The 11,784-nt window shown below is 40.0% G+C and overlaps 4 protein-coding genes across 4 annotated transcripts; 1 reads left to right on the forward strand and 3 right to left on the reverse strand.

The window, feature by feature from the left end:
• Positions 1 to 1,483: 1,483 nt before the first annotated feature.
• On the reverse strand, positions 1,484 to 2,672 carry LOC141904685 (uncharacterized). The gene is made up of 5 exons (XM_074793315.1): positions 2,548 to 2,672; positions 2,362 to 2,414; positions 2,082 to 2,205; positions 1,651 to 1,857; positions 1,484 to 1,556 (listed from the first exon to the last, which is right to left on the reverse strand). Exons 1-4 carry the CDS (start codon positions 2,564 to 2,566, stop codon positions 1,658 to 1,660), a joined length of 396 nt encoding a protein of 131 aa, XP_074649416.1. The 5' UTR covers positions 2,567 to 2,672; the 3' UTR covers positions 1,484 to 1,556; positions 1,651 to 1,657.
• A 596-nt stretch (positions 2,673 to 3,268) lies between these two features.
• On the forward strand, positions 3,269 to 6,378 carry LOC141903439 (uncharacterized). Its single transcript, XM_074791555.1, has 3 exons — positions 3,269 to 3,359; positions 3,475 to 3,566; positions 3,795 to 6,378. Exons 2-3 carry the CDS (start codon positions 3,514 to 3,516, stop codon positions 6,376 to 6,378), a joined length of 2,637 nt encoding a protein of 878 aa, XP_074647656.1. The 5' UTR covers positions 3,269 to 3,359; positions 3,475 to 3,513.
• A 103-nt stretch (positions 6,379 to 6,481) lies between these two features.
• On the reverse strand, positions 6,482 to 8,930 carry LOC141904058 (chymotrypsinogen A-like). Its single transcript, XM_074792509.1, has 7 exons — positions 8,801 to 8,930; positions 8,230 to 8,370; positions 7,732 to 8,005; positions 7,413 to 7,528; positions 7,184 to 7,327; positions 6,947 to 7,092; positions 6,482 to 6,702 (listed from the first exon to the last, which is right to left on the reverse strand). Exons 1-7 carry the CDS (start codon positions 8,850 to 8,852, stop codon positions 6,547 to 6,549), a joined length of 1,029 nt encoding a protein of 342 aa, XP_074648610.1. The 5' UTR covers positions 8,853 to 8,930; the 3' UTR covers positions 6,482 to 6,546.
• Positions 8,931 to 9,198: 268 nt separating this feature from the next.
• Positions 9,199 to 11,734, reverse strand: LOC141903441 (endonuclease III-like protein 1). The gene is made up of 6 exons (XM_074791558.1): positions 11,704 to 11,734; positions 10,687 to 11,146; positions 10,425 to 10,595; positions 10,120 to 10,216; positions 9,869 to 10,031; positions 9,199 to 9,352 (listed from the first exon to the last, which is right to left on the reverse strand). Exons 2-6 carry the CDS (start codon positions 11,119 to 11,121, stop codon positions 9,199 to 9,201), a joined length of 1,020 nt encoding a protein of 339 aa, XP_074647659.1. The 5' UTR covers positions 11,122 to 11,146; positions 11,704 to 11,734.
• Positions 11,735 to 11,784: the final 50 nt, after the last annotated feature.

Consider the following 11,784-nt stretch of genomic DNA (forward strand, 5'->3'; position numbering starts at 1 on the left):
ATAGTTTATACGTCCATGGTTGGACTGTTTTTGAAATACAGCCCACGTGTTTGAGGAGCTTACGTTATAATTCCTCGAGCACAAACCTGGCATTTTGTATAATTGTTGTACACTGTATGAGATTAAATATGATTGAAATTCTTTATCTGTTTAGCTACTCTGAACTTTGTTAGTTCACCAGTCAGTGGTTTTTTGTTATCTTGCAATCCACCTCTTTTTTCAACCCAATATTCCCACCAACATTGTGCGGAGACGAGGATGTCCGGAAAACATAATAATCGAATATTGGCAATACAGCTTACCACTTCAACCCGGACACACTAACACTTGTTGACCGGTTAGAAGCGAGTGTTGAGCTGCCGAAGAGTAATTACGAAATTAGCAATCTTTTTGATTGTCACTATAGCCATCAGGGGCGGATCCAGATCGTATTGCCCAATACATTGTTTGTACGGTCTAAAATTTAAGTGCCCTTCGGCAATATTTTGTGACGGCATATATATTTCACCACCCGCTAATTTGATAGTTCCACTGATGATCAGTTTGATTTTTATATACAGAAGCAGAGTCCTGAATAGTTAACTTGCACCCAGTATCCTTCTTTTGGTGTTAACATTACATGATTAATTACATGAGATTTGTGTTTCTCCCGTAAAAATCATTGTTTTTGTTTTTCTTCATGCTTTCGGTAAATGTAGCCGATGACCTGCTGATCGTCTCTAAGGTTCGAACCCAGTAATTACTGATACTGGTTCAGAGTGGTCCTGATGCTGAATAGAGGATGCACAGGGGTGTCCCGGGTTCAAACCCAGTAATTACTGATACTGTTTGAGAGTGGGCCTGATGCTGGATAGAGGATGCACGGGGTGTCTCGGGTTCAAACCCAGTAATTACTGATACTGATTCAGAGTGGCCCTGATGCTGAATGGAGGATGTACCGGGGTTTCCCGGGTTCGAACCCAGTAATTACTGATGCTGATTCAGAGTGGTCCTGATGCTGAATAGAGGATGTACGGGGGTGTCCCGGGTTCAAACCCAGTAATTACTGATACTGATTCAGAGTGGTACTGATGCTGAATAGAGGATGTACAGGGGTATCCCGTGTCCAAACCCATCAATTGCTGTGATTCAGAGTGGTCCTGATGGATCGGGTTATCGAGCTGCTCGCGTAATTTTTACTTGTCCTATCCAAAGAAAAATGCTTAGTCTACGTCAGATATTGCACACGGATTCTAGCAAACTTTCAATGTAACTAACCGATCGTTCATCGAATTTCGTATCAGACGAGTGCCGTGCGCCCGACAATAGGTTTTTGGTTTCTCTCAGTGATTCAAGATGTTCTGTTCCAACGGTCACGAAATATCGAAAAAGTTTCGGAAGATGATTTTTATTTGAGACAGATTGTAACACGATTTTTGACTTGATAACGATAAAGATAAAATCGACGATTAGAAATGATGAGAAATTAGCAGTAAAGTTTCATTCGGCTTGAACACGGTGTTTGCATGCAACTCCACCGCATCTCCACATTGCTTTTCTAGCTTTCGATGAATCTTCTGAAAACAAAAACAGCGAAACTTTATTTGTAAAATATAACATAAAATGTTAAAAATGGCTTCTTTTCCAAACTCGGTTGTCCCACGGTTCTACCTAATCTTTATGTACACATTTCTGAAGTCAATAATCCAGATTCTTGAAGATATGTGCAGACATCTTTACGGCCTCGTAATTTGGCAAATGTAAAGACCGAAAAGCCCTTGTTGCTTTTAGTATTCATATTTGCGTTGCCGATTTCTAAGAGGTATTTACATATGGCTACGTAACCGTTGCCAGCAGCGTGGTGTAACGGGGTGCAACCTGAATTAGAAAAGAATTTTTTTAAACATGGTCAAAATAATGACTGCTTGACTAAATATTGGCTAGTTCTGTATCGAGAAATGAGAAATGTTACATTATTCATTGTTGAAAATATTTAGCGCAATAAAAATCTGTAATTTTAATTTTAAAGGCGTCAATAAACGCTCAAGTTAGTTGTCTCGTTGAATATTGGTTAGTTGTGTATCGAGAAATAATCTGCTTACCTGATATATCAGTACTGTTAACATCAGCACCTCCTTCAACGAGATAAATCACACACGCTAGCTGGCCATTCATGGCCGCTTTATGAAGTGGCGTATGACCAAAACGATTACGTTCGTCTAAACACTGCAATTCAACATAAGAAAATAATCATGCAATGCGATACTGTTGTTTATCGACGACTTGTTCGTTTAGAAATCAGAATAATTTTGATAGAGTATTCGTTGTGAATATAATAGTTTAACATCATCAGAAATACTTCCAGACCCCATCGATTTTTACCTCGCCAAAGCTTTCTATCAATTTCCTCAGAGCAGAAAGATCGCCACAAAACGCTGGAATCCATGGAAGAAAGATATGATTTCATTTAAAATGTGTACAGTATAACAATGTAGTATGTACGGAATATAGCAGTTTATGTGAGACCAAATTATAATTGAGAACACGGCAGCCTTTGATAAACGATACCTGCTTCATGTAAATCCATTTCTACTGCTTCTTATGGCTCTTAGTAGAGACTACGAGCAATTATCTAACCATAATTGCTCGTAGGTAGAGAAATGAACTCGAGTCTCATTCATATTTTAGCAGCTCATTCACACATATAACCGCTTCCATAAATGGACATATAGCGCTCGACACAGTTGCGCTTGTCGCCATTAATTCACAATTAAGTTAATTTTAAAATATTACATATAATATGAGCTGAATATTGCGTATAACATGTACCGTATTGTCTCATGCCGGCTCAAAGGGCGTTGACAAATAAATGTCAATTAAATCCAGATAAACAGGATACGTCGCCGTGCCAACCGGTACTGATGATCATAACAGTTTTTGTGAGAATATAATGCAGTCATTTTCCTGGATTTCTTCTAACGTTTATATGCATTTCATATGGAATAAATCCGAAAATATGTTTTACAATATCTGATATCTACAAACATTAAACCTTTTTTCAACTTCAATAATAAGGATAGTATTCTACCGCAATAATGTCTGCGTTAACATAAAAAAAGATCCCCACAACAAAGATGTATCTAAAAATTGATCCGCGTACTAGATGGTAGGAGCCTCAAACGATGATTCGCACGTAAAAGGGTTAATTATAATATGAGTCTAATAATAGTTAGCTGTTGTACGCGTGTTAGAATAGCTCGTTTTTAGTATACCATAGTGCAGCCTTATATCTACAGCTTCAACAGCACGAATCATATTCACAGATAAGAGTCTTTTCGCAAGGATCCAGAGGCTCGTCTAAATGTTTTCTGATATTTGAGGTAATGTAACGGTCACTGTGTTGCTAATATGCATGAGTGAGTATACTGTGTATGCATGTTAAAGGAAACATTTGCGTTTTACGCGATTCTATTCTTTCTGGGTTTTCAATTGTAGAGTGACAATGGGACTGCATCACTGATAGAAATAGAAACAATGTCGGGAAGAATAACAGTTTTAAGTCAACGATCAATAAACTACTTCAAAAGGTTTGTATTCAATTTGAATATGTCAATTCTGAAGTAAAAATTAGGTCATTTTAATTTTGCTTAGCTTAACCATTTAACAAATTATACATATTCGATTGACGGCTTGCGTACGGACGTACATACCAAGTCTCGGGTTCATCGATGTCTTCAATGTTTTAGATATTTCAGTTGGTTTGGGTCAGTTGATTAGGGTGGTTTTCAAGGTAACTTTGTTGTTGGCATTTTCAGTACTGGTCTGCAATCATCAGTGAACCGGTATACTCTAGATACACTGTCCTACGCTGTCGAAGCTCGGGATGAGGGATTGGCAAGTCAGATCTGTCGCCATAAACTACCTCAAATATGTATTTACCCCGGTGACGATACCTGGCAGCAGTCACCACTATACGAAGCAGTCAACACGGGACAAGATAAGATAGTAGAGATCGTATTGCGTAATGTGGATCTGAAAGGTCTTGAGAAATTGATGGGAAAGTGTTTAGTAACTGCGATTGGGCAGCGAAACCGGCATATAGTCGAATTACTTGTCAAAAACGGTTGCGATGTTAACTACGAATATGATGGCGAGTCACCTTTAGCTAGAGCTTGTATGGGTGGCTATATCGATATGGCTGAGTTTATCAAAGATAACGGAGGTTTGATTTTTGGAGACGATGTACTGAAGTCTGCCGCAGGTCGTGGGTACGAAAAGGCCGTGGAAAAGATCATCGAATGGTCGGAACCGAGTCGTCACGAGGTTCTGGCCGCTATAAGAGAGGCTTGTAAGAAGGGGCAATGTCGGGTTATAGAGACACTGGTGGACTACTGTAAACCGTTTCCGGACGTGTCTGAAACTCTGCAGTGCGCATTAGAGGCTGTACAAACCGAGAAATACGAAGCGGTGAAACTTATATTAAATACGTCTCTCGATCGAGTCCCAGAACACGACAAACGCGACGAAATATTCCGCGAACTGCTCCGTTTAGTCGCCTCGGACGACAGACTCGTCCCGGAAGTGTTGTTGCACTTTGCTGTAATAATTGAAAATGAAGACGCGATCGCCTTTTGTTTGGAACACGATTTAGAGATCGTCGAATTAGTGTACGACCAGACGGCGTTGCATACGGCTGTAACTTGTAAACAAGACAAAATAATCGCTCTTTTATTAGAATCGATAGATGATGTAGAATGTCCGGATAAAAAGGGTCGGACACCTTTGATTCTGGCGTGCGAGGTTGGTTGTAGTAAAGAGTCCGTACAGTTATTACTAGACCACGGCGCCCGCATCAATGCCGTTGATAAGGACCTGAAAACGGCTCTTATTTCGGCAAGTGCTGCCGGTCACATGGATCTAGTCGATCTTCTGATAGAGTCACGGGCAGATATCGACGCCCGGGATAGCAAATCGATGACAGCTGCGCATCACGCGGCAGGACGCAACCGCGCGTACGTTATTCATGAGCTGGTCGAAGCTGGTGCTGATCTTACTCGGTTTAGCGATAAGAACAACCTGCCGTTGCATGAGGCATGTAGGGCAGGTGGGGATGAAATCGTGGAAATGATACTCGATCAATTGAAATCAGGTAAAACAGAATTCGACCTCGATGTTGGAAACGTGGACGGATCGACTGCGCTTTATTTGGCAAGTGACGCGGGTGATTTGGAATCCGTTAAAATGTTGATTTCGGCTGGAGTAGATGTGCTTGTTTTGGATAAGAGTGGCAGGACGGCCCTTCATGCGGGCAGCTGGAAAGAAGACCTGGTGACGATTCTTATCGACGCGGGAATCGATGTAAATAGCGTCGATTGCGACGGAGAAACTGCGCTTTACAAAGCGTGCCAATGCGACCCCGAAAAGCCGAACGTAATTCGTGAATTTATCCCAGGTGGCGCTGACGTGAATATGAAGACGAACAACGGCGAAACCGCGCTCATTGCCGCATGCAAAAACATATCCGTGGACACCGTGGGATTGTTACTGGAAGCGGAAGTGGATGTGAATTATCATGCAGACGCTGTCGACTGCGCGTTGATGGAGCTTTGTAAATATTCCGCCAGGGGTCTCTCCTTGCAGTCGTGCCAGAGGCCGCATCTGAGACAAACGAGGATTGCCCAATGGCTCATAGAACACGGGGTCGATGTGGTAACCTGGGGCGAAGCGGCTCTCGAGGAAGCGTGTTTCACGGCGAATAATATCTCACTGCTAAAAGCCCTATTAGAAAGGCTACCCCAGATTGTAGTGGAGAAATGGCTCGAGACTGACCCCGTTTTTAGACTTCTCGAACGCAATTTATCACATAATTTCAGGCATAAAAGATACGCCGTCGTTTACACGGTTAATGCTGTCACGCTTCTAGCGACAAGTGGCGCGAAATTCGATTTGAATAACGATCGAATCGTTGATTTATACGAATGGAACTTGTTCGTATCCGTGGTGATTTACAGTCTGGCGACTAAAAATACCAATAGAAATATCGAGAACGGAAAGATACCAGCAGAATTATTCAAGTCACTGATATCGAACTCGGATATATTTACGATAGAGCTGTTGTTGGAAAGCGGGTTCGAAATCCCCAATAGCGATGACGCGTACGGCAGATGGAGAGGAAGTCACCTGACAACTGAATGTCCATCGTACGATGTCAGTTTTCTAGATGATACCAGTGTACATCAGTCCCGTAATGCCAGAACTCTAAAGTCTATCTGTCGTGTTTATATACGCCGCTTTCTGGGTATACAGCAAACTGGGAACACGTTGATTGCTAAAATATTTGAACTTCCTTTACCAAATCAGTTAACTGATTATTTGACATTTGTGAAATTGCCGAGGTAAGCAGTTAAGAGGTCTGAGTTAAGGATATAGAAAAAAAGTCAAGAAATGCACAGAAAAATTCAGACTTTGGATTTGAGAAAACTACAATTACTGTAAAAATCTATTGAATTTATGAATTTTGTGTTTATTTTCATTATCATTGTGTACATAAGTATTACCGTGAATGAATTACATTCTCGCTTTGATCCATCTAAGATAGGACGAAACTCTTGTGTAAACTCCCGGATTTCCTCTCTGTCCGCAAGGAACGTTGCCGAAAGAAACCACACCGTGCAAAAACCATCTTCCATTCCTCTCACATACAAGAGGTCCTCCTGAGTCACCCTGGAGTAGAAACCAAAACATCATCATCATTACAGTAGAGAAGGTTACGGAGAAGGAAGTGATTTAATTATTGCAAAATTGACCAAAATATCGTTTTATTTTAACATTCTCATCGGTAAAACCAAGACACGTTTGGAGGATAAGACCAACTTCCGCAAGTTTTACTTTAATTGAGGGTAAAATTAGTTCAGTTCCAACTCGGGAACTATGGAGCTGGGTCCAGTTGTATCACGAACAAACCTACCTTGCAGGCATTTTTACTGCTATGTCCACCGGCGCATATTGTTCCACTGTCTATAGATCTAGGTCCGTAAACCGTAGTACAAGTTGATCGGCTAACTATCTTCACGTCAACGTGAAGAAGCCTCGAAGATGACGGAGCAAATTCATCTGTAAATACAAATTATTCCATGGACGACTCTAACACCAAACTTCGTTTTCGAGTCCATGGTTGTGTATATGTATTAAGGAAAATCCTTACTGTACGGGTAAGTTTGCCCGAATCCGCTGACGTAGCACACAGACCCTGAAATCGGATCAGGTGTATTTTCTGGTAAACACGCTGGTATTTTCGTCTGGTCGAAAAATACTTTCTCCGCCAGTTTCATTATGGCTAAATCATTTCCTTCAAAATATTAGAAAAAAAACTATTGATTTTGGAACTTAAACATAAATCAATGAAACGATATTCAAAACTTAATGGTTTTCACCTCTGAATTTTCTGTATCCCGAATGTTTTTCTATGCTTCGGACGCGATATCTTTTCGCTGAAGTTATTCGTCTAGTTTCACCGATCACAACCCGCCAATTATAGGGCGTCATCCCTCTGAAAGAAAAACAGTTTCATATTCCATGTTAAACGATATGTTCCTACAGATCAGTAATTCCTGGATATAAGGAGTTTTCAAGGAGAAAATTTCAAGGAGTTTTCACGATCCGGTAATTCGGTAACTGGTAACAGAAAGATCCAGGCCCACGTTTAAGGTTTAACTTCAATTTGATATACGATAAAATGGAAAAATGTTTTACCCGGAGAACGCGACACAATGCGCCGCAGTGACTATAGTGTCCTCATTGACCAATGTTCCACCACACGTGTGGTCATCCCGGAATATCAAACTCACTTGCCAGGGCCACTGCCCTGTTTTTGACGCACTACCGGAGATGATTCTCCAGTCACCGCTGTTACTGATTCCGCATGATTGTAGTTTGGTGTCCGTGGTGTCCGGGTTTACGACAGGTCTTGTAACGCTCGGTTTCGCAGTCGTTCTAGGGACAAATGTGGTCGGGGGTTTCTCTTTCGCTTTGCAAGAAGAAAATATCGTACATTTATGGGATTCGCTCAATATTGACCGAAATTCTAGACATCAAAAGAAGGATGATCAGGGGTCAGACTCGAGGTCGACAATTTTGGTTGAATTGCTAAATTGCTGAAAATGTATCGAATATTCGAATATCTAATCGTATGATCATAGGTCGATGAATCGAAGATGAGATGAGCCATGGCTTGATAGTTTTCATACAAACCTTTTCCTTTGCAGCAGATCAAAGTGTAGTGGTCGCAATAGCCGTATACATGAGGATAATAGTTCGGTTTACCATCTGATCGAGATGGACAATCCGCATACGGAACACATTTCAAACCCAATTTGTTGCAATAATTCAAACCTACATGAATAGGCTACATCTTTAATGATTTGTACTACCAAAGTTAGTGACCTAATTGTTGGTGGTAAGCTTTCATAATTGGATAGGCTTTAAAATAAATATCCGATCCTGAAACTTAACTACTGAAAGGTTACCGAATAGTCGAAAGTGTACTTACTCATCTCAGAAATTGTATATTCTTTATGGTTATCTGTTTTAAGCATATAGGGCCTACAGTGGAACCTTTTATAAAGAAAACTCTGATACGTACAACGATTCATCGGATATAACAAATATAGATCTTCGTCCCAAGTAAGAAAATTTAATTATTTTCATACTGGATATAACTATCGGTTATAATAACCGACATATTTAGGTCCTGTAAAGTTCGTTGTAACGAGGTTCCACTGTATCATTTTTGAGTTCATAAAAACAAAATAATGTTCGATACCTGCAGTTGGACCCACGAATAGGATACAAATCGTGATAAGGCGACCGATCATTGTCACCGAATGCGGGATGACACGAGAACTGAAACCTCAGCGCGTTAAGCGTACAACCAAAAACAGGTGTTTATGAGTTATCTAGCGGTGTATGACAGGAATTTAATGACTTCAATGATAACGACAACTAGAATTAAAGCAAATACTGAAATTGTAACACGCCGATCGGTCCTCCCGATAAGGTCACAACTATTGAAAACAGGCGTATATACTCTCACATATACTTCATTTAATGGTTCCGTTCAATCAATATGAACTTGGCGTAAATACAATCCTTTTTCTCCTCTTAGTTTTCCTCTTTGTTCTCCTCTTATTCAGACAAAACGACAAACAAATTGTTAAAATTTCATTTTTCAGTTTTTATTTTCTTTCGGCGGGATACAATATTTGCAGACGGACAAATGTTGACATTGAGACATTGCTGGCATTTGGGATTGACGGGTAGACAAGTTTGTTGACCAAAACCAACTAACAGATGATTCACCTCTTCCCAGTATTCCCTGAAAAACACGAAAATTGGACGTTTAAAAACTGGAAATAACATCGGTTGATTGAACATCCAAGGGTGGCTCCAGACTGCTGATTCTTAAGGGAATTTGAATACATCGCGCTATTAAAAAGTTAGCATTAAGATCTTCCCGTTGATATCACCTCAGGCTTTCAGAAAATTGTCTACGTAATTCAAGTTCATACGTTTGGAAGAAATAATCACTTATTCTGTCAAAATACTATTTATCCGTTTATAGTTTTTAAAAGTCATTAACGGATTTTTATCACATTTGATAAGCACAAATATCTGATTATTTTATCACTGCGAAATTCTGTGACAAGCAATCATTGAATAACGGGCAGCAGAGAAAATACAATACGCAAAATGATTTGTCGACCATCATTTTATTCATCTAAAATTGGTGGCACTGAGTTCACTGCTCTACAACACTTTATTAATAAAATTTATTCATAATAATTACAATTTCTTAAGTTATCAAGAAATGTTAAATAAAGTCCAACGTTACCTCGGTAACCAATCTTCGAGTGCTTTTTGCGTTTGTTCAGGCTGTTTTGTTTTAACCCAGCCGAGTCGGTTTGAGATTCGATGTACGTGAGTATCAACGCCTATTCCTGTTAATTGACCCCAGGCTGACCTCATCACTAAATGTGCCATCTTAGGCCCGACACCTGAAAGTATAAATCTATGAATCACTGGCCAATCTCATCAATGAATAGTCCTGGTCGACATATCATAAATTGGTCAAAGAATATTTACCAGGAAGTTCACATAAAGTTTTCACAGTATCAGGAATATCACTGTTGTACTTGTCTTGAAGTATTTGCGTTGTTCGTTTGATGTACTGGACTTTTTTCTGCAAAAATAGGCATTTGTTATGATTATTAAACTAACTTCAGCAGCTGAGAAAAATTTTTCCTTTCAAATCACAATCGATTTTGAACATGGTTCCGTTGCAATCAGTTGATTCAAATCAGTACTTCTAAGGATCTTTCTAAAAAATAGTGTACATGTATAACTTATACGACAACGAGAAGTTTGACTTTCACGCAATAATTTCTTACATTCCAGAACCCGACAGGGTGGATCAGTCGACCAAGTTTATCATCCTTAGTTTTCAGTATATTGGAAACGCTGCACCCGTGTTCGCGTAATCTGTACATCGCGGCTGCTGTCACTTGATCTTTAGTTTGACTCGATAACATCAGAGATAACAGAATCTGATATCTAAATTCCTACAAATAAACACATAACATCAATCGGAGTCTGAGGCGTTTGCCTTTTTGTGAAAATGTACCCAAATATTGGATAAGTCTAATACGGCACCTGAGGTGAAGCCTCTCCGTCTCCTAGCTGATCACAACCCATCGAATCAACCGGTGCATCTTTGGCCTTGCGCATTTCTCTAATATTTACAAGCTGTTCATGCCAAAATGTCGGCTCCCATTTGAGTTCCTTTTCGAATTGTTCTTCATCTATTTCTTGTTTAATTTCTATTACAGGTAGCTTATTGTCCGTTTCATATTGAATGCTTGAATGCACCCTCTTAGTCTTAGATCCACTGTCTTCAGGATTTTCCTTTTTGACAGTAATCTTATTTTCTGGTTTGGCCGTGTCATCTGCCCGAGTTAAATTTTTCACTTTGCGGCCCAATTTTGAAGCTGGCGTTTCTGAGGAGGCATCAGGCGGTTTTTCAGTTTTGATAGACTGTACTTGAAGAATCTGAGAGGATCGCGTGACTCTTCTCCCTGATAAATGCATCGCTGGTCTTAATACTGTTGAAAACCTGCAAAACAAAACCTTGCATGAAGAGAAGTGGATTGCGTCAGATTCTGGGAATATCATCAGAAGTTTGTGTTCAGTATCAAAATCCAGTTAGGTATCCTTCCATGGCTTATGCCACCTGGATTTATTTTAAAAGAAATGATGGCGCCTTTGAGAAAAATGTTGCACGTGCAAGAAATATATGATAGACATAGTGCGATAAGTGGAAGTGAAAGGCTTTTAAACTGAAGGAAACATGGCCCTATGATTTGAGAAAGTCGTGTAAAGTCGGTGTAGACCTATGCAGGAACAATCTCGATAAATGGCGTTGGTGCATCCAACATTTCACGACAGGGAAACATGAGAGGGGGAAGAAATATAACTTAGGGCTGATGAATGGTTGCGTAAATTAGTTAGATTTTCGACAACTGCATAGATAATTCATAGGCTACGACGTGAGTGCACAGTAAGATGTCAGTTGAGTTAGAGCACAAGCGGTTAGCAAATACGGACACAAACATTACAGTCGTTCAAGTTCAAGCATTCATAGAATTGAAGGAAAAATGTGTAATTATTTACGATAAATTCGAAACACGATCCAGTATTCCACTCACATGTCCTACAAATAGCGTTATATAACTATACCGGAAGTACCACGGG

Source organism: Tubulanus polymorphus, chromosome 4, assembly GCF_964204645.1.
Source record: "Tubulanus polymorphus chromosome 4, tnTubPoly1.2, whole genome shotgun sequence".
Lineage (NCBI taxonomy): Eukaryota > Metazoa > Nemertea > Palaeonemertea > Tubulaniformes > Tubulanidae > Tubulanus > Tubulanus polymorphus.